The sequence below is a fragment of the Ipomoea nil genome, unplaced genomic scaffold (genome assembly GCF_001879475.1).
Source record: "Ipomoea nil cultivar Tokyo-kokei standard unplaced genomic scaffold, Asagao_1.1 scaffold1576, whole genome shotgun sequence".
NCBI classification, from domain to species: domain Eukaryota; kingdom Viridiplantae; phylum Streptophyta; class Magnoliopsida; order Solanales; family Convolvulaceae; genus Ipomoea; species Ipomoea nil.
The window spans coordinates 1,031,942-1,054,220 of NW_017618004.1; the positions used below are offsets into that span (position 1 = coordinate 1,031,942).

The 22,279-nt window shown below is 34.8% G+C and overlaps 2 protein-coding genes across 2 annotated transcripts; one reads left to right on the top strand and one right to left on the bottom strand.

Moving 5' to 3' along the window:
- Positions 1-1,025: 1,025 nt before the first annotated feature.
- On the top strand, positions 1,026-4,539 carry LOC109190492 (UDP-N-acetylglucosamine transferase subunit ALG13 homolog). Its single transcript, XM_019340976.1, has 4 exons — positions 1,026-1,154; positions 3,244-3,449; positions 3,877-3,976; positions 4,174-4,539. The coding sequence occupies exons 2-4, from the start codon at positions 3,270-3,272 to the stop codon at positions 4,428-4,430; spliced, it is 537 nt and encodes a 178-aa protein (XP_019196521.1). The 5' UTR covers positions 1,026-1,154; positions 3,244-3,269; the 3' UTR covers positions 4,431-4,539.
- A 635-nt stretch (positions 4,540-5,174) lies between these two features.
- Positions 5,175-16,276, bottom strand: LOC109190487 (probable LRR receptor-like serine/threonine-protein kinase At1g56130). The gene is made up of 24 exons (XM_019340972.1): positions 15,993-16,276; positions 12,452-12,629; positions 12,283-12,354; positions 12,022-12,093; positions 11,847-11,918; positions 11,664-11,735; positions 11,500-11,571; positions 11,321-11,392; positions 11,092-11,163; positions 10,921-10,992; positions 10,737-10,808; positions 10,424-10,495; positions 10,272-10,337; positions 9,956-10,021; positions 9,767-9,811; positions 9,150-9,214; positions 8,424-8,806; positions 8,134-8,329; positions 7,875-8,042; positions 7,208-7,326; positions 6,577-6,787; positions 6,254-6,485; positions 6,013-6,163; positions 5,175-5,851 (listed from the first exon to the last, which is right to left on the bottom strand). Exons 1-24 carry the CDS (start codon positions 16,156-16,158, stop codon positions 5,486-5,488), a joined length of 3,132 nt encoding a protein of 1,043 aa, XP_019196517.1. The 5' UTR covers positions 16,159-16,276; the 3' UTR covers positions 5,175-5,485.
- Between the last annotated feature and the right edge of the window lie 6,003 nt (positions 16,277-22,279).

A 22,279-nucleotide genomic window follows, 5' to 3' on the forward strand; every position in this document is an offset into this window, starting at 1 on the left:
GCGAGAGAGCTGGCTAAAGACACGTGGCGGCTTTCTACGACGACAGGCAGGGCACCCGGGAGGAGGACACGTGGAGGCTACGTGGAGAGCATGCCGAACGGCCGGAAGCTTGTCTCCGGCGTCGCGGCTATAAGTACCCACAGTAGCTACAGTGTAGAGGACTTTTGGACGATCGGTAGGTTGTAACCAGAGACTCCCGACCGCAGTCAGTCGGTACTCAGAGCAACCAAGTAGATTGTACTTAGGAACTCTACCTTGATCAATAAAGTCTTACCTGCTTTACTTGGTCTTGTATTATTTGTATTGCTTACATAGAATTAGCAGTATCACTCACAAAACATATAAATATTAAAAAAAAAAAAAACAAAAAACAAAAAACACAAAAGTTCAATTTTTTCACTAATTTTTTTTTTTTTTTTGAAAGCAAAACGAACTTGATATATTAGAGAGAAATAGAGTCATTACAATAAAAACCACTTAAAAAACGAGGAATAAAATCACAAAAGACATGTCTTTCTTCTTCATTAGTACTCAGGGCCTTTTTAGCTAGAAAATGCGCCATCTTGTTGTCCTGCCGCCGTACATATTTAAACTCCACCTGTGGCATTTGAGTAAGCAACTCCCGAATTTCTTGAACAATTCCACCGAACGGTGATAAGTGTGGACCTCCCCGAACAGCGTTGGTCACAAGTTGAGCATCCGTTTGTAACATAATCTTGCTCCATCCCCTAGTTTTAATCCAGCTTAACGCCTCCCTCGCGCCTATTGCTTCGGCTTCCTTGACCATGTATAAATATACATAGATGTTACAAACGAAAACATAGATGTTTGAGTTTTTTCACAAATAAGCGTTATTAACATACATATATACGGAATATATATAGGAATATGATCAAATGAAAACATAATATTCTTATAAACCATCTATTAAAATTCATAAATAATTAAATATTTTTGTTAAAAAAATTAATTTTATAATTATTAAAAACCTCACAAACCGAATTTATAAAAACCTTTGAATATGAAATATGGTGATGTATTACACTCCGACGACGACGCCTCCCGCCTTCCCCTGTGAATCTGCGACGAAGCAAGCAGAAGACAACGAAGGTTAGGCCGACGACGCTGCCTCCCTCCCTCCCCTGCGAATCTGGGTATGCCTTCTTCTTTGAAATCTATGGAGTAGGGACTGAGTAAGTGACGAGGCCTTGACACGGCCGTGTCGTCGAAGACTGGAAATTCCAGTCTTCGACGACACTTGTTGAGTGTTGAAGATGAATGACTGGCTTCTGTGGCTTTGGTTAATCTCAATTGAGTGTTTTTTTAATTTTTTAAATCTCAATTGGAGATGAGATTATAAATAATGTTAATTATAGAGTATGCTGGCAAGAATAATGCCTTAACAGTTTGAGAGATTTTGACGAAGAAGGGAATAACTCAAGGTTGTCTCATCGCAAATGATGATGATCTAGACACATTATTTTGGTTCTACAGGTAATATAAATTATAAGGCGAGCAAGAATTTTCAAATCACTGGTAACTGAATGCATTAATTTGACATAGTGAATTGGATGCTCTCTGTGAGTTTAAAATAAATATTATGAATCGGAGCATGAAGTTAAATAGGTCGAACTCGAGCTTGAAAGTTTGAGCAATCTGACTCGAAGCTTGAAAATTCGAGCTCAATTTGAGCCAATCAAGTCTCTCCGACTCAAGCTCGAGCTTCAATTTTAAGGCTCAATCAAGCTCAAGCCACGATGTATTTATCGAGCTTGAGCTAAAGCTCAGCTCGGCTCATTTCCAGGCCTAGTTAAGAGGTGGACTAGAAAAAAATGTTAGCAATGAGCATATATTCATAGCTCTTGAAGCTATGTCTATAGTGTGTTGTCTTAAATTGGGATGTGATATTTTTAAATAGACAACACTTTAACAACAACGGTTTTTAGAAACCGTTCTGTTTGGGCGAATATTTAAATAAAAGACAATGAGTTTTTATCAAACCGTTGTGTTTGGTGTGATTACATTTAGTGTAATTTTATAGTATATAATTAAAAAATAGTTTTAAAAAAGTGTGGTTGTATTTTAGGATTGTGCTTGTACACTACTAGACTTAGACAAATTAAATAAAACAACGACGAGCGATCCGCAACCCACAACCCGTTCCTCTGCATGAAATCTAGTGAATTGTGATTGTGAATTGGTAAATTATATATTTGGTGCTAATTGCTAAGCTACTTACATAATGGGAACAGAATTACAAAACCTGATTTGTTATGAGATTATGATTGCTTGAGCTAGATAGCCAAGTGTGATTGTATTTGAACTATTTTATTAGTGTTTGATATTTTGTCATGGACTTTATCTGGCTTGCTGGATTTTTTTTCTATTTTCGAATATGATATTTTGTTTTCATATTTTTTTTCTTGATTTTTTTCTTTTTGCTAGACAATTGTCGTTTTGATCTACTCTGGTTTTTTCTGAATTACTGTGATTTAAAAAAAAAAAAAAAAAGATTCTGACAGTTGAAGATCTCTAGTGGATGGTAAAGTTTTTACCCATTGTCCTTATTACAGCTTCAAACTCTAGAAATCAAGGGGTTGCAATTTGCACATTTTGCATTTCTTTGGGGGAAATTTAGTTCGATTTCCTGTATTCTAATTTTAGTTCTTTATTTCAAGTAAGTTGAAAATATGTTCTTTACACTTTCTGTACCTTAATTAGGTTCAGTTTCCAGCTGATAATGCTCAATTCCTTAAGCTGTTCTTTGAGGAAAACCTTAAGCTGTTTTTAGTGAAAAATCTGTTCTTTAAGCTTTCTTCTGATAGTGCCCAATTCCTTTTATTCTTGAGCTCAATTATTTCACTTATTCATATGAACATATGTAGTCCTATCATCTATGATTCTGCAATAGATTAATTGATGAATGTCAGTTGTTAGTTTAATTGATTAATGTTGTTTCCAATTTAATACTTCCCAAATTATTATTCTTTTTAATTTTAATGTGTTTTTTATTTGAACCATTTGTATTTGAATGGTTTTGATTTTTAAGCATGTTATTTACTTTTCGACCCCACTGAACAAAAGTCGTATGCTTACTTTTATCTTCAAATGAGTAATAACTAATAATGCATAGTAGGCGTTGAATGGAAGATTGTCAAATTCTTCATTCTCTTTTAAAAAAATGTACTTTTCATTGATTAGTATATTATGCTGCTAATTTTAAAACTAAACTTTCCTTACAGGTTTCAGTGAAAATTGTGTATTTTCACATGGGTGATGGTGGTGCTAATGGGGCTGACAAGAGAATAGTTTTTGTGACCGTTGGAACTACTTGTTTTGATGCTCTAGTTAATGCTGTGGACACTGCTGAAGTTAGGAAAGAGTTGTTCGAGAAAGGCTATACTGATATTATTGTTCAAATGGGTCGTGGAACCTATGTTCCCACAAAGGTAAATGTGAAATTTGTTTTTGTTATTAATTTTTCGTTGCTTTTAGTTTCTAAACAATATGTTAACAGCCAAAATCATGCTTCTCTGTGAAAGTTGAATGCTACAAACTTTTTGTATCTTGGGCTTAATGAAGACCAAAAAAAAGTATAAGGATGGTTAAAACATTTATTCCCGTTATAATCATTCCAATTCCACCTTACTATCAAACATGCAAAATACTTTCACAAAAACCCATACCATTACCAAGTATTTGATTCTCATTCCGATTCTGATTTCCATGTGCGAACCAAACACACCCATAGTAATCATTGTTGGAAACACATGTTATTGCATGATATAGGCTCAGGTAGTAACATTTATTTCATTCCTCGTGAGAATTTATTGCATGTCTTTAATTGCGTGCTTAGATATCCCTTTAAATTTTCAGTCTGCCTCAGAAAATGGATCCCCAGCGCTGGACTATTTCACTTTCTCATCAAGCATAGCCAAATATCTGAAATCAGCATCTCTTGTTATTAGCCATGCGGGTTAGTCATGATTCAATACATGTCTATTTTCATTTATCTTTGATTTATTTTCTCAGTCATCACATGAATCCATTATTTTCTTTCCCAGAAAAGGTAGGATATGATGTCAGTTTCACTGTTTCAGAACTTGTGTAGTTTCATAAGAATTTATCTTTAAATGTAAAGAAAATACACGATCAAATTTGATTGTGCTGCAGGTTCGGGAAGCATATTTGAGACATTGCAACTAGGCAAACCATTGATCGTGGTAGTCAATGAAGATTTAATGGACAATCATCAAAGCGAGCTAGCGGAAGAACTTGCTGATAGAAAGCATTTGTTTTGTGCACGTCCACAGACGCTATACCAAACCATCGCAGACATGGACTTGGAGTCTGTTGTTCCATATCAACCAGGTGACGCTAAGCCAGTAGCTAAACTCATTAATAGTCATCTTGGTTTCCCTGAGGAATGATCTGATGATGGTTCAAAGAATCATCTTAGAGTCAAAGTAGATCTTTAAAGTTCTAATGTGATATAATATTGAGCAGAGTGTACTAAATTGGGCAGTTTCTACAATGTCATACTTCCCAAAAAGGAAACAGCTATGCTTAGGCATAATTATAGAAAAAATGTCATTTTGTACTAGAAAAAATGTCATTTTTGGTGCTATGAGTATTGGAGGAGTATTGAACTTTGAAGTGCAAGTAAATTGTGTTAAAACACTTAAAATGCAAGTGCAAGTAACGGATCAAAAACACTATTTTTTTTTATTACGGTGGCATTTTTGTAAATAATTGAATTTTGAAGTGCAAGTAAATTGTGTTAAAACACTTACAACTTTAGTTCACAGAATGAGACTTAAATTTGTGACTTTTCACCATTTGAAATGGTAACAATGATACCATCAAACCACAAAGTACTTGGCATCTTACTAATCTTATTTTAAAATTGCATTTTAATATTTTTTTTCTTAAATTATTTATTGTTTTGTCAATGAATATTTACAGTAACCAAAATACCTCAAGTTGTTAATTTGGTCTTTAATTGTCGGTTAATTGACTTAATTCCATTAAGCAAAAGGGATTCTCACATTAATGGATAATGACCATATTTCAAAATATAAAATAATTGAAGAACTAAAAGTTGAGCTTTTTAAATGATATGTTCTTAAATTTATGATAATGATGACTTTTGATACATGCACAATGTATAGATATTATACAAAACACAATCCAACCAAGTTGATCACATTATTGACTTACTAACCACAAAGTTTCAAATTCGACTCCTGGAGCGGCTTATTGACCTTGTTTTGAGTATCAGCAAAAAAAATAAAAGTAGATCTAGAGGTTTTTACATATGTAACAAAAACTAGCAAATGAGGAAAGTGGAGCCGAAAGCCATGACGATTTTAGTAGCTGCGGAAGCATAATAAGTACTATGAGAGCGATAGAGACGTGAAGCTGAAAAACAAACAACGTTGCTGGTAATGCGATTGCAGAAACTGTGATCATGTCCCCTAGCTGCCTATCTACCCTCTCTAATGATCTCATGAAGCATAGCCCTGGATGGAGTATCAGTTGTTGACACACTTGTAGTAGCCACTGATGAATAATCGCCTGTCGTTTGGGAACCATGAATGTCAGTCATGAAGCTGCTTCTATCATCAAACTTCCAGTCAGTGAGGTAGCTGGGCCTTGAAGTTACGGTTGGTACTTCAGCGTCACCTGAAAGCATTGCCACCACACGGGACATTGATGGCCGCAATGAGGGGGATGCTTGGGTGCACAAAAGCGATACCCCTATCACCCGTTTCACTTCATCCTTATTGAAACCTGATAGACGTTCATCCACCACATCAACGTCGCGATTATTCTCATGGAGATGCCAAGCCTAGCAACAGTCGGGATCAAGAGAACAGTTTAGTTAAGGACTTAATCCAACTACCTCTGTCATCCCTTAAAAAATTGTCCTAATTTCTATTTCAATGGTTTTTCCAGGTTTATTTCAGACAATAATAAGCTTTTTCAGATTGATATATATTCCATACATACCCATTCAAGAAGATATATCTTATCTTGTTCCAAGCTCGAGTCAGAGTTTGGCCGACCACTGACAATCTCCATGGCAACGACTCCAAAGCTAAATACATCAGCCTTCTCAGTAAGGCGGCCACGCATGGCATATTCCGGGGCAAGGTACCCACTGCATCAATAATTAGTTTGATAAATAAGGGTAAAATCTTGGACATAGAATCAAACTGCATGAATAGAATATAGGGTTTAAGGATCTTACATTGTGCCTGCAACACGGGTGCTGATATGTGTCTTTTTATCATCATAGAGCTTCGCCAACCCAAAATCTGAGATTTTAGGATTGAGGTCTGAGTCAAGCAGAATATTACTAGCCTTGATATCTCTGTGCACGATTCTTAGTCGAGATTCCTCGTGCAAATAAGCTAGACCTCTTGCTACTCCCAAGCATATTTCAAAACGTCTTGGCCAATCAAGGTATAAGTTACTGCCTCCTAGAATGTTTAAAAAATAAAAATAAATCGGCATCCTTATATTAGAGATAAGTTATAGGAACTAAAACGGTATACAACTATAAGATAATACCAAATAGTGCTTGATCAAGACTCTTGTTTTCATGATACTCATACACAAGCAACCGTTTGTTTCGCTCATAGCAGCAGCCGTACAACTTCACAAGGTTGCGGTGCTGAACGCCAGAAATAGTTGCAATCTCCGCCACAAACTCGCTCTTCCCTTGGTGGGAGGCCACAGAGAGTTGCTTAACAGCTACATTTCTCCCATCCTCAAGCGTTCCCTGTTTATCACCAAGTTTAGGCTAAATGACAGATATACCCTGAGGTAAATTTTCTTTTTCCTGTTCACATCTTTCTAGAGAAAATGAAGAACTTGTGTTTAGATGTAAATCATTAGGTATCTTTTTTACACACAATTACACCAATTTTGATTGCTTATAACTAGAAGGCAGAGCGGACACAAATGAAAGGAGATATTTTATGGAGGAAAACTATAATGAAAAAGGCAGTGAATTGAAGATGTGCTTCAAACAATCCCTAAGGAATATTTAATTTTACCCATAATAAAAGAGGCAGTGAATTGAAGATGTGCTTCAAACAATCCCTAAGGAATAGCCGACATATTTAATTTTACCCCTTCTACTTTTTGGGTGAAAAATTGAGGAAGGGTTACTTTAGAACTTCATTGCAAGAAGAATTACCTTGTATACTGATCCAAATCCTCCCTCTCCAAGCTTATTAGAAGGACTAAAGTCACTCGTTCCGGCTTTTAATTCTGCATAACTAAAAGTATATGGCTTCACATCCATTCCCAAGAACTCTGCAAATTCAATAGGAAAAGATGCTATTAAACTTCAAAGTTCAAATTAATCATATTTTACCCACCAAAGGGCTTACATAACATAATGAGTTCTTTCCATCTCCCCCCAAAAGAGAATAGAAAGTAGAAGAAAGGTTCTGATCTTATAGGAATGTGCAACAAAGGTAGCAATAAATGAATCTAAAAGATGTTCATCGATAAACATTATATTCATTCTTGCTAGCTAATTTGTGTTCCCTACTTCGAAACGAGATGACATTGTAAAGAAAAATGTTAGCAATCTTTCCAATAGAACTGATCCTAAACTGCTTTGATCTATAGTAAGAGTTGGTAAACCAATTTTTACTAATTTCTTGTTGCTTTATCCAGGCCAAGCTATGCTCATAGATTCACAAAATAATTTCTCAAACAAAAAAACAAAAAACAAAAAAAAAAAAACAAAACAAAACAAAAAAGGTTACAGCTCTTCTGAAAATTTATTTTTTTTAAAAAAAAAAAACATGAAGCAAATAAAATAGAACAGGATTTGTAGTAAATTTTTTACTTACCTTCATCGTCATATGTCTCCTGCCTTTTTCTTCTCTGAACAAAACAGTACACAGCAAATACAGAAAGAAGGCTCACGATTCCTACTGCAACAAAAATTCCTACAACCATGCCAGTTCTATTCTTCTTTTGTTCAGAGGGAGGTTTGTTACTAACAGTGGGAACAAAATCTGCAGAAAAGCTTAGTTTTCAAAATACAATTTTTTAAAAATTTTGACAACAGATTTACTTGAAATGATAGTCAGTGATGATCATATGTACCTGGGGTTGCACTAATCGCTGAAATCAAAGGTCCATAAGTACCTTGACTAGGTATACAGCAAGTTCCTTTCCCAGCCCAATATAGATGGATGTCCATATGATTTTCAGATACTTGAACCTTATATTGCCTTGAAAGAGCTCTTAGTGACCCCCCAGCTAATTTTTGAATGTCAAAATCTTTCTCCTTTAGGTTGCCCTGACGAAACCAACGAACTCAGCTAAATGTCATGTATAAGTAAATAAATTATTGAGTCTACACTCTACAGTCACCCAAATCCTAGAACACATACCTGTATATATATATTAAAGACGCGCCTCCCAAGAGTCTTCCAAGAAGGAGGATTAGCATTCAGGATTACTGTCTCTGCAAACTGGAGGGTGACTGTGTAATTACCATTTTCCAAGCCTAAGCCATAGTACCTTAGAGATCCAGCTGAAATTCTTGCTGTCTGGAAGAGTTCAGAGTCCAAAGTATTTGTAAACTGTGACGAACTGGAGGTTGCGTATTTTGGGTTATTGCTATCAGAGGGCAGTCCAACATTACTAACAGCCCACCTGCCTGTGCTTGTCATGTAATATGTTGCCGGACCAAGAGTCCCATTATCCCTCTCATACACTATCTGGTTAAACGACGTTATTTCCTGACCACCACACTTAATAGCAAAGCTAGAGTCTGTGGGTGATGAGCAAATATGAAGTGTTAAAAGACCTCCATCTCAAAATGCATAGAAATAGAATAGTAGTCATGTAATAATTTATAACATCTCAGAACTTAATCATGCACAGACTACAATGCTTTACAATGAACATAAAATATCAAAACATAATATAAAAATCTTTTGCTGTTTTAATTATTTGGCCTCTTCACAGTATGTAGCATGCAAAATTATATAAAAAAGTTAAGGGGACAGAAGTTGGAAACGAGTAGAAATGTCATCTTTAAAGAATTACAAATTCAACATATTTGTTTTGAGCATAAAGTATTGATCAATGAAAAACATTTTGGTTTAACTTACAAATGGGATCTCCCCGATGACATGGGAAATTCTTCTGAAGACAATTCAATCCCAAAGGCAGAGCACTGAAAGGAGAAAGAATGCATTGAATCAGATAAACACTAAATCTAAGAGAAGTTAAAACTATCTCAAAATAATTTTTTGACTTAATTTGCATCACTCTGCCAGAACAAACTATCAAACGTTTTCTGAGAAAACAGTAGCCTGATGTAGCCATGGCAACAGTTTGGATCTAACCATTTACTATTCTCACCAGAATCTTAGCCGAGATCCTAAGGTCCTTGTTAAGATTCCTCTATTTTAGGCATAGAAACTCAGAATGCCCTCTATAATTTTTAAAATTTATAATTCTGAACTGGAACTAGAACAGTGACTGGTACTGTACAGTTCAGGTTCTAGTTCCAGTACCACCAATCCTAACCTACAACCAAAACATGGAGATGAGTAGCCTGATGTAGATTTTAAATTGACTGAAATATATCTCTACCATTTTAATTATTAGCAACATATTTATTATCTAAGAACAGATATATGGCCTTTGGAAAATTCAAAGAACAACAAAAAGTTGAAGATGGTGATTCCGAAACATGATATATATGGTCAAGTGTAACTCTCACCTGCCGTTAGACCTGTCTATGGTAAAGTTATTGCTGATGAGATTCCTGCAAATTATGAAATAGCAAGTGGCAACATTAGAATTCAAGAAGAGACCCTATTATATTAGAAAGTGAATCTTGAAACAAAAACACACAGATTAGGAAGGAATGTCGCACAGTGTTTGATGCTTGTTGTCTATTCATACTTACAGTTGTAAACCTCGTCCGCCAGTCCAAGAAGGTAAGTTGCCAGATATTTCATTGTACGATAAATCACTGCAGGTAAAATCTTGACGATGTTAAACATGATAAGTGTTAATGATATATATATATATATATATATATATATATATATATATATATATATGCAGGAAACAACACAGATATAATATGTAGAGCAACTGAAATTAATTGTTACTCTGTATATAGATACAAGTCTAAGGGGTTAGTTCATGCCTTAAGCTAAGTGGGGATGAATATTTATGGCAGTAAAGTTTAGCTTTCTAATTAAAAGGATATAACTCACATATTCAGTAGATTTTGGCTCTTCTGTGCAGGCAAAGAACCTGTTAACTTGTTACTACCAAGAAACCTGAAGATTGGAATGACCATATGTAAGTGCACGCTATTGAAATGGTATCAAAGTAAAAGAAACTCCAGGATGATATGATTTATTACAAAGTTTGGAGTGAACTAAGATTGAAAAGTTGATCTGGGACACGTCCTGTCAAATTGTTGAAGCTCAAATCCCTATAAGGAAAAAAAAAAAAAAAAAAAAAAAAAAACAAACAAATGGTTAAACAGTGCTTTTTTATGGAGTAATAAATAAAATTGAATTACTAAAATTTGCAATTATATTAAATATTGACTCTCAATCACCACTACATCTTTTGGCTTTAGCCTGGGATTGCAAAGTAAATACCTCAGTTAAAACACAAGAAGTAGACACTCAAAACATTTTAATTAAACACCCTTCAACCAAAGGACTTACAGCAGTGACAAGCTCTGGTATTCTCCAATATTAGAGGGGATGGAACCAGAAATATTGTTATTCCGCAAAACTCTGAGGACCAAGCAATCAGTTATTATGATTGGTCAGATTATAGGGGGGAAAAAGGGCAAAAAACAGGAGTATAATAAAACTTTGCAGATTGGAGCTGATCATACGTCCTTACAATTTGCTTAAATTCTTCATATTCCTAATGAAGTCCAGTGAAGAGCTCCCATTCAAAAGATCACTTATCCTCCTGCAAGTATCCAGTGCAGTAGACATTAGAATATTCTTAACACCAAAAAAAAAAAAATTTTGTAACACATAAAGAAGTAAGGGTTTGGATAAAACTTACAAGTCAAGCATTGAGGTCAAATTTGAAAGTGTAGATGGAATTGGGCCCTGAAATGAATTTCCTTCAAACTTCCTGCAGAAATACAAAATTGATGCCAACCATAAATAATGGAAAGTAGAGCAGCAGCAATGGGTATGGATTAAGAATGATTTTCCATTGAATCTAGAAATCAAGTGCAATGGACTGTCTGGAAAGGAGAATATTATAAAAACCTTATTAACAGTCTTACAAGGTAGTAAGCTTTGACAAATTCCCAATGAAATCAGGTATCCTCCCAGTAAACTCATTGCCTGAAGCCCACCTGAAAGAAACAAAATTTGCTCCATTGAAATCCATTACAGAATTCATCTGATTTTTACTATTAAAAAAAAAAAAAAAAAAAAAAAAAAAAAACCCAAGGACACTTACAGTGTTTCTAGGTTCAGTAGATTTGCAAATGTTGGAGGTATAGGACCACCAACTCCAGAGGCATCCATATAGCTGGCAATTGAATAAAAAATCTATCAATTTAAAGAAAACACTGTAGCTGGCCTCTAGAAGTCTTATTCATAAAAGCATCAAATCAATCTTACATTTGTGTAAGAACTTTCCAATTTCCAAGCCCCGAAGGCAATGGTCCAGAAAAGTTATTTCCACCGATTGCACTGCAACACATGCAAGTTTCAATTTTGTTGAAACAAATGTCCAAGAATATCCTGATCATACGCATCAATAATCAATCATAATATCCATGAATGGCTTTAATAATGTCTTACAAGGATATAATCTTAGTCAGCAATCCAAGTTCCTCCGGAAGCTTCCCCGACAATGCATTAATGCCTAAGCTTCTGGTGACAATGAAAAAAGAATCATATATGCTTTAGAACATGTACTCAACATGAAACAGAGATAACTATATCAAGTTAAATACCGCAGATAAAGCTCACTTACAGGTATTGCATACCACGCAAATTTCCAATGGAGGGGGATAGTGTGCCTGTCAAGTAATTTTGGCCAAGATTTCTACAATAAAAATGAAGAGCGGTCTGGACTTAGAAGAAAATTATATATATAATTACGAATTATTTGGTTTGCAACCAATAATCTTCGTCAAAATCAATAATCTTAATAACCTAATCAAATAAGTTTTTCGAAAATGGAACATAAAATGGTAACGATCAGAACTATACAGTATATGAAAAGAGTCCATACAGATCATTGATGGAAGTTAGGTTCCAAAGTTCATCTGGAATCGGACCAGTAACGTCTAACGCGTAAACTTTCCTGCGAAGAAAAAGCATACATGCATCTAGATTGAGCTTCATAAATACCAAAAAAAAGAGCATGCAATTGATGAATTACAGAGAAGATGGTAGATTACAGGGCAGTGATATGGCAAGGGGTGGAAGAGCAATCGCATTTGATCCCCGGATTGTAAGCGGTGTCTTGCATGCTGGTAGCATCGACGGCGGCGCCGGTGCACAATTCTCCGCTTAAGTTCCATTGCTGATTGTTCGCCCGAATCCCCCATTTTTGGAATATGGAGTTCAAAATCCTAGCTGCAGCACAGCATCCATTGTTGAGTTCATTGGCTACGTTAGTATGAAGTTCTCCGAAGTAATTAATTTAGGCCAAAAACAACAATCTTTTTTTTTTTTTTTCAAAATAATTTTGATCTTATTTTTGTAAACTAATTAAGAAGATTATGAAAATCAACTTTAAAATAACTTTTGATTAAAATTAATCTTAGCCTACCAAGAAGAGTTAAGGTGATATATTATTAGATTATTACACTATCTGAACTAATAATATTTATATTAATGGTGTATGCACTATGAACTTATAATTTACCTTCATTAGGCTATCATCATCATGACCTCTTTCAAGATGATGTGAAAGGTAATGTTATTTTTTATTATTATTATTTTTTATTTTTGGTTTTATTTGTTAACTTATGTGGCTTGATATAATAGCAAGTTTGCAATTAAGTTTTATTTCTTTTTCTTATTTTTTTATTTGTTATTTTATTGTTACTTTATTATTGTATTTGTAATACAAAATGCAATGCGATCACTTCTGAAAGTGTGAGAGTATTGTAAGAATGTAGAGAAAGTAGTAAAAATTTACAAATTTGATGATGTGGAAATAAAATTTACTTTTAAAAGTGAAAGAATATTACCTGGATAAGAATATGCATATGTGAATCATATTATGTAAGCTTTGAGTTTGTTTGTTTTTTGTTGTTTTTTTTTTTTTTAATTCGTAAAGTATAATATATAATATTTATTTAAATATAGATAAACTTATTTTATCAAACTATAAGGAACTTGTAAGAGCTCCAAGTTATATTCTTGAATTATGCATGTAATTTTTGTGCTTATAAAATTGTACATGTGTAAAAGTACTTTTTAGCCTAAAAATTACATTATAATAATTTTAACATAATGTACAATTTTATTTTCAAAAAAAAATAAAATTGTAAATTATGTTAAAATTATTATAATTTAATTTTTTAGGCTAAAAATATTTTTACACAATTAAATATTATGTTAGTTAAAAATTAAATACTAAGGGATTGTTTGGATCTGAAAAATATTTTAATTTTTTAGTGTATGGATAAAGGTCAGAAAATTACATTTTTTTTTGTTTGGTTGAAAGTTAATAAATTGCATTTGTTTTTTATTTTGTTCATTTTTCGGAAAATGATCAATAATAATAATAATAATAATAATAATAATAATAATAATAATATAACTACCACTAGTGGGGGTGGTTGCAGAGAATAGAGAAAGGAAAATAAATTGTCTGAAAAATATCTTTCTACTACAAATTTAAGAAGACATTTTTTGTCAGATTATGTCTTTTTTTTTTTTTTATGGATCAGAATGATTATTTTTCTTTGACTTGCAGAAGTCGTATAATCAATTGGTTTAGATGAGTATAATTGATACCTGTTTAAAAGCCTCTGCCTTGAGTATGTGCGATGATTTTTCATTGACTACAAAAGAATCCGTGACAATTAATCAACTAAATGACTATCTCACAGCAAAGTCCTCGCTGGAAGCTTACCATACAGTCCACCATCGCACGCCGACGGTTGCCGATGCTGCTGTGACCTCTGTTGGAGACGAGACCAGTGCTGCACAGACAGAGTCTGTTTTGCCCAGATGCTACGTAGACGCGGCCTATCACCCCTCCACGAGAAAAGCTTCGTTCGTTCGGCATTATCCTTTTCTCGCCGGAAAGGGGCTACATGTCGGCTTGCAGTGGGGTGTTGCCGGACTGCTTTTATTCTCTTATGGCGGAATCAATGTCTTGTAAGGAGGCGTTGTCACGGCTGAGAGACCGGGGAGTGTTATCTATGGAACTTCATACAGACTGTTCTGAGTTGCGTCGCTATCTTTTGGCAGAACATATTACCCTCTTATCATGTTGGTTTCTATATTCGGGATTGTAGGTCTATTATGTCTTCGTTTGCTCATTGCTTAGTTAATTTAGTGTCGAGATCGGCTACTGTTTTAGCTCACACTCTTGCATATGCGGCCTTTATTCAGGCTAGCACGTGTACTAAGGCTATGTTCCCCCCCCCCCCCCCCCCCTCCACTCTATTTCTGCTTTAATTCAGTAATCCATATCGTTTTTTTGCTTTAAAAAATGATTATCTCACAGCTCATCAGTTCATCTACACTGACGATATTCCTCTTATCACCTTCCCACAGCCACATGCAGCTCTTGTCACCCAACATGGACCACTTGCTACTGCCTCACGGCCGAAGCAACCTATCGAGGGACTTAGTGGTTATAGTTGTCGTCATAAAGGAGGTCAAGGCCGCGGTCGTGGCTATAGCTATGTTCCGAAGCGCCTAATCAATTCCTCTATGCTCGTAGCCCAGGAGTAGGGGGCTGGTGACAGGATCTTTAATGAGTCATCACTTTTATTACTCTCTAACTGACTTCGCTGCGCTCACAGCTTAGGAGTAGAGCTAGGTTGGTGACAAGATAATTGGACAAGATACTAGACTTGATCTGACGCACTTGTTTTAACCCAGAAGAGTCAAATTAAAACAATTAACACAGTCAAATAGTAACGGTTAAGCAGATAAAATGTTGAATGGTGCACTACACTTAAGCATAGTCTAGCGCACTTATTGGAACATAGACCCATAAGAAGCAGAAGTTATGAAGGGAAGCGCACAACAATTACTAAGGAGCTGTAACATTTAGTGAGGGGAGCCGTTGTACTTATTTGGAGGTCGTTGTGCTCATTAATATTGTAACCGTTACCACTAGTGATAGGATATATCCTTCGCCCGTATGATAGTAGACCTGCTCGATATGTACGTTGTAGGCCACGTCTCGAGCAGGTTCGACCCCATCATATATGGTCTGACCTAGCCCGAGTTCGAGTTTAAATTTTTCCCTTTGAGTGGGTCATAGTTACGTCTTATGCCCCGCCATAACTAGTCTCTTGGTATGTTTGAAATACTGAATACAGAGTCCCAACAATAAGGGACGAACATCACTCCACTGCTCCATCCGGTCGCCTCACGCCAATGCAAATACCAGGAATATAATCACCACCCCACGTGGACTTATGAGAAGTGTCATCGGCCGCACCTGAGCATATGGACTACATGGTGGGCATGCTGAACGTTCAGCATGTGCTCCCTCCAGATCTCTATAAATAACGCATTTAATGTGTTGAGGAAAGAACTTTTGGATCTGAACTCAAAAGACACTCTAGTTCAAAAACGTCTGACACGCTGTCTAATTATCCGAGCTCATATACATACATTGTGTACAATGCCTCATCGTATTTACTACATCTACTTTATAAATACAATTGATCAATTATAAAACTCCATTTACAAATTCTTATTCTCATAAGGGGAGGGAAATTCCAGAGAAGATATGTTACGCACCTTCAGCGGGATCAAGAGTGGCGTTTTTGTTGGCGGTGGGCGACTGAGCTCGGGCCGCCGGAAGAAGCTGCGGGGCGGAGATGGCAATTACTATAATAATGGCGATGTAGAAGCTCGCGCCGTACTTCATCAGACCAACTCTACTTGTCACCGACTTCCCCTTCATCTGCAAAACAACTCTGTGAAAGAGAGAGAGAAGATCTTTTTGTAGGCGTACGTAAATGATCAAGTGGCAAAGGGAGCCGACATTGAATTGACAACCGGAGATCGAGCTCACAACTTGGAACAGATAATTGGGTTTGGTAATGCATATTTATTGGCCAAAGGGAGATTTTTTTTTTATTTAAATATAATAATGATATAATGGGTCAACGAGTGATAAAAGTCGTCCCCTGCAAAACGATGTCTGACATTTTAACGAATATTTTTATTCATTAAAAAGTAAACGAAAATTTTTCATCTACTTCTTGAACTTTTAATTCACACCTTGTTTATTTTTCCTTTTCATCTTAAAAATACTGAGTTTGTAATCATTATTGAAAAGTAGATGGAAACAGTGAATGAAAATTCATATCTTTTAGTAGTAATTATGGAGTACTTTTCAATTCTCAAACATAATATAGACTTCAAAATGCAATAACCTTAAAACTTATAAAATAAATTTTATCATTATTACGGTCTTACTCAATACACATATAATTAAGAGTAAAAGACATTTTTGGTCCTAGACTTATAGTGGTTTGGACAATTTTAGTCCTTTATAAAAAAATTTGCCATTTTATGGACAAAGTTATTGTGGCCAGGACATTTTTGGTCCTCCGTCTATATTTTTGTTAGAAAACTGTCTGAGAGAGGGGTAATTACGTCAATTTAGGCTATCTCCTTCTATCTATTATATCTATGTGTGTTTTGTTTTCTTCTTGGTCATAATTCGAAGGAGTCGGAGAGTCCAAGTTGCAGTAAAGGCATGGTTGTGGGCAGAGCATTTCGTAGTGCAAAACTACAAATAAATGAGGGTCAGAGTAAAGGCATGGTTGTGGGACCAAAATCGTCCATCTCACAATAAAGAGATAGCCTAAATTGACGTAATTGCCCCTCTCTCATACGGTTATCTAACAGAAATATAGACGGAGGACCAAAAATGTCCTCGCCACAATAACTCTGTCCATAAAATGGCAAATTTTTTTATAAAGGACTAAAATTGTCCAAGCCACTATAAGTCTAGGACCAAAAATGTCTTTTACTCTATAATTAATTTGCATGTACGAGGTGTAATCCAAAGTTTCCAAGCTTGAAGATTTAAGGTTAATCCTTACTCAAAGTCAATGAACAATCCCTTGATGATTGGTTAAGGTTGGAATGGTTGGATGGGTCTATTTCACTTAAATAAATACACTTGTAGGTTTATTTGTGCTGAAAGACCAAGGTTCGAACCCTAGCAGCAACAGTGTAGGGGTTTGACATTTGTCCTATCTGCTGAGTCAAATGCTCTGTTAAGTTGGCCTTTGGGATTGGAAATTCAACCCATTTCGGGAGAAAGTTTATTTGTTCTGATTAGTTATTTATTATAATCGGTAATATATAAATGACTAGTATTTTATATGCGCGATGCGCAAAAAATATATGCCTAATATTAAAATTAAATATTAAAATCTTAGTTATATTAATTTTTTAAAAATAATAGTGTGTGTGTATATATAATTGTATAATTCATATTAATATTATTGAGGTAAAAATTATAGAAATGATAAATTACTAAATATAACTATGGTAACATTTTAATTAAAACTTAAATGAATTCAAACTTACCAGTATTCAAAAAAAAAAAAAGAATTCAAACTTACCATTGAAGGAAGTAAGAAAAAATATTGTGTATGCATGTCCATGGTAATAATAATGTGGAAAGATAATAGATGTTATAACGGCAAGGATATTTTTGTCCAAAAAATTATGTAGTACAACTTTTATAGCATAAGGTACAAAAAATATTAACAGAAAAAACGGACATAAACCAAGGGTATAACCTGGATTGAAACTTATTATGTTTTTATTTAGATACTTATAGTAAAATATATTTTGTTTAATATGGTGTTTAATAATTAGATAAATTATCTTGGTAAGTAATTTATTCAAGACAAATACAATTAGGTAATTAACTAAGTAATTAATAGAGCAAATTTCATTTGTGGTCATGACTATTGTAACATTATCACATTTAGTTTTATTATTTTAATTTTATTTTATTATATTATTGACTTTTATTTGTTTGTTATAATTTGGTATACATTTGTTTCACATGTTATCGCTCCTTATGTAAAAAAAGAGCTAACATATAATTTCATCATTGAAGTTTTTTTTGGTCCTAACATGTAATTTATCTCCCTATCTTGTAAATTATTTTAATTTTATAACGAAATTACATGTTAGCTATCTTTATTAAACAATAAATGATATATATTAAAATGGAGAACAAATTACGACAAACAAATAAAAGTCAAAGATGTAATGTAGCAAAATTTAAAAAAGTATGGCTAATTAAATATGACAATGTCACATTAAATTGAAAATGGAATTTTCAATTAAAGACAAATGGAATTTTTTACAACCATGAAATAGAATTTTGGAATAAGACTCAAATTAGCCATCGAACGTAACATGAAAATGCAATTGGGCCACTCAACTAAAAAATAAAAAATAAATAAAAATAAAAGTGCAATTAGACCATTCAACATTATAAAACCAAGCAATTTGTCCCAAGTGACCTGCAGTGGCAGGTTACCCACAAGTAATTAATTAAAAATTTTAAAAAGAAATTAACAATTATTTTAAAACAAAGCGGTGATGACTGCATATCCGATCCGAAAGAGTGTCGGAGACCACCAGATAAGATCCATGGAGACTGTCTTGTCTCCATGGATCTGGAAGAGAAAGAGGGGACAACGGCGGCGAGGCTGGGCTTCCCGATTCCCGTCCTGGCGACGGACGGCGTTACAACCAAGAGCAGCGACAGCGATGAAACTCGGAGAAACACGGCAATGAAGCTTTGAGTGTTCTGCAAATCGTCGATTGACTGGCGTTGCGACGGCGGACGGTAGGTGGCGACCGCTAGGTGAATGGCGACGGCGTCGGCAGTAGGATGTTCGGCCATGGCGGTGGTGCTACTCCGATCTCCGGCTCGGCTTGAGGTGGTAGCGCTGATGGCGGTGTTCTGGGTGGGAGAGAAGACGGAGAGTTCGATGGCGAAGCAGTGCTGCTTCCAGCAGTGGCGTTTGGCATCAGTATGTGGCTGTCGCGAGTGAGGCAGCGCTGGCGGAGGAAGGGCAGCGGTAGCGTCGAATGGCAGCTTCAGCGGAGGAAGGCCGGCGGCGTCGGCTGTGGTTTCAGATCTGCTGGGGGGCGGAAATGTAGAGGAAATGGCGAAGGAGGAAATTGTGGCGTCGACTATGGTCTTGATTAATGGCTAATGCGCTGAAGGTTGGAGGAGAACTAGCGTCGGAAACCCTTTTTTTTTTTAATTTTTTTAACTAATTACCTGTTGGTAACCTGCCACTGCAAGTCACTTGGGACAAATTGCATGATTTTATAATGTTGAATGGTCTAATTGCACTTTTTTAGTTGAGTGGCCTAATTGCATTTTTACATTTGTAAACACAAAAAAGTAAACTTTGTATATATTCACAAAATCCGTTTACAGTGTGTAGTTCAACATGCAGGTATAAAGTTTCTGTGTAGTCCTCTGATTCTTCACTAACGTTATCTACTGGAGTACCTCCGGGATTCAAATAGCGTAGCCTCCGGGATTCAAATAGCGTAGCCTCCGGGATTCAAATAGCGTAGCTTCCGGGATTCAAGTGGCGCGTGCCTCCAGAATTCAAACGGCGTAGCTTCCGGGGTCAAGTGGCGTGATCTTCAACAGCAAACGTCAAGCTTCGGAGCAATCAACTCTGCAAAATGGCTCTAAGTTGATTCAAGATCTTCAAAACCTGCAAAGAGTGCCTTCAATACCTTTAATTCTTCAAGATCTTCAAAATCTCCGGGATTCAAATAGCGTAGCCTTCGGGATTCAAGTGGCGCGTGCCTCCGGGATTCAAATAGCGTAGCTTCCGGGATTCAAGTGGCGCGTGCCTTCAGGATTCAAACAGCGTAGCTTCCGGGGTTCAAGTGGCGTGATCTTCAACAGCAAACGTCAAGCTTCGGAGCAATCAACTCTGCAATGGCTTCAAGTTGCCTTCAAAAGACTTCAATATCTTCAAGGTACCTGCAATGGCTTCAAGTTGCCTTCAAAAGACTTCAATATCTTCAAGGTACCTGCAAAATGCCTTCAAGTCTTCAAGCGTTCTTCAATGCCTTCAAAGCCTTCAAGTCTTCAAATGCTCTCAACTCCTCAAGTCTTCAATTGTTTTCCATGTATTTAAGGTGTGATTTAAAGAATGAAATTGAGGCTCTATTTATAGTGAAGTTTGTAACTAAAATCTCTCAACAAACTCCACTAATATTTATAAATTAAATTAATTAATTATCTACTAAAATAAACCTTGCCAAAATCAAGTTTAGGTTCATTAATCTATCATCTAATTCAAATTCAAATTAAATTAGAATTATCTAATTCAAATATAATAAAATCATATTATATTTAAATTATAATTATAATTATAATTCAATTATGAAATGGGCTTGGACCAATTAATTAATTAATTCAACAACCCAAATCAAATTTACTTAGACTAATTAAATTAATTTAATTATCATAGCCCAATTAATTAAATTAGACTAATGATCAACTCCGAAATTGGGCTCGATAATGACTTAATCGGTCCACTTGTCGGCTTCAAATTTTCTGTATCTACAACATTGATAAATAATGTGTAATGTCGTAATGGTGTGAGAGACAAAATTCTTGTATTTATAAGTAACTTTTAACCTATGCCAAAAATGATAAATACATAATTAAATAAATTTGATAGATTTAAAAAGGTTCTTACCTACTTTCATTGATATCATGAAATGTAATTCTTATTGATCAGAACTTTTCTAAGTTAAAGATTATACCAAACGTGAAAATAATTTTCTCATCTTTTAAATTTACATTAAAGTTTAAACTTTACTGGCTACCAAATGTCCTCTAAATGTAATATTAGAAGGAAGTAAATGCAGGCTATATCCTATATGTGTTGCTTCAAGATAAAACATATTTCTTTGGTAAATGCAAGACATGATGTTGATTCTTAGGAATATTAATAATATTATTTTACATTTTCAAATATATATTAATTTTAATAGCATTGATATTTTCATCTAGTTATGTTTTAAGGGAAAATTATATTTTCGGCTATGGTCCACTTTGTATGGTGGATTCTACAGGTAAAAAATATCATTTTATATTAAGGATCCGTTTAGAAACTTAGAAAATAACTTCTGAAAGTTATTTTTTGAATTTTTCCGTGTTTGGGTACTAATGGAAAATGAAGTCAAAGAAAAATATTTATTTTGGTCAATGAAAAAAAAAAAAGAGCTTAGTTTGGAAAAAATGACTATCTAACTTTTAGTCGGAAGACATTTTCTGAATTCTTTATTTTCCATTTTTCTTCACTCTATTCAATTTTAAGTTAGTTTCCGGATTATTATTATTACCACAACTACACAACCACAAAACCACCACAATCACCACCACCAATATCACTATCACACCACTACCAATACCACCGCCAACGCTACCCCCACCACCATCACCACCACTACCACCAACACCAACACCATTACAACCAGGCCACCACCATCACCAACACCATCACAACCACCACCACCAACACCACAACACCACCATCCACCACCACCACACCACCAACATCACCACATATTATTATTATTATTATTATAACAAATAATATGTTCATTTTCTGAAAAATGAACCAAAAAAAAAAAAAAAACTTTCTAACATTCAGCTAAATACAAAAAAAAAAAAAATTCAAAATAATTATTATTTTTTTTTGAAAATTATTTTCTAAAAGATATTTTTAAAATTTTCAAACCGACCCTAATAATAGAAATCAATTAGAGGACCACTACACTGTACTATATTACCGAGTACTCAATATAGAATTTTACGCTGATATTCAATTTCATTTTAGACACACCGTAATTTCATTACAATATCACTAAAGTATCATTAAAATTTAAGTATAATTTTATCTGACATTATATATTCAATATGTGAGACATGCTATTCAGTTTCATTTTATACACATACTAATTTTATTTTTTTATTTTTTTAAAAAAAAACAACAACA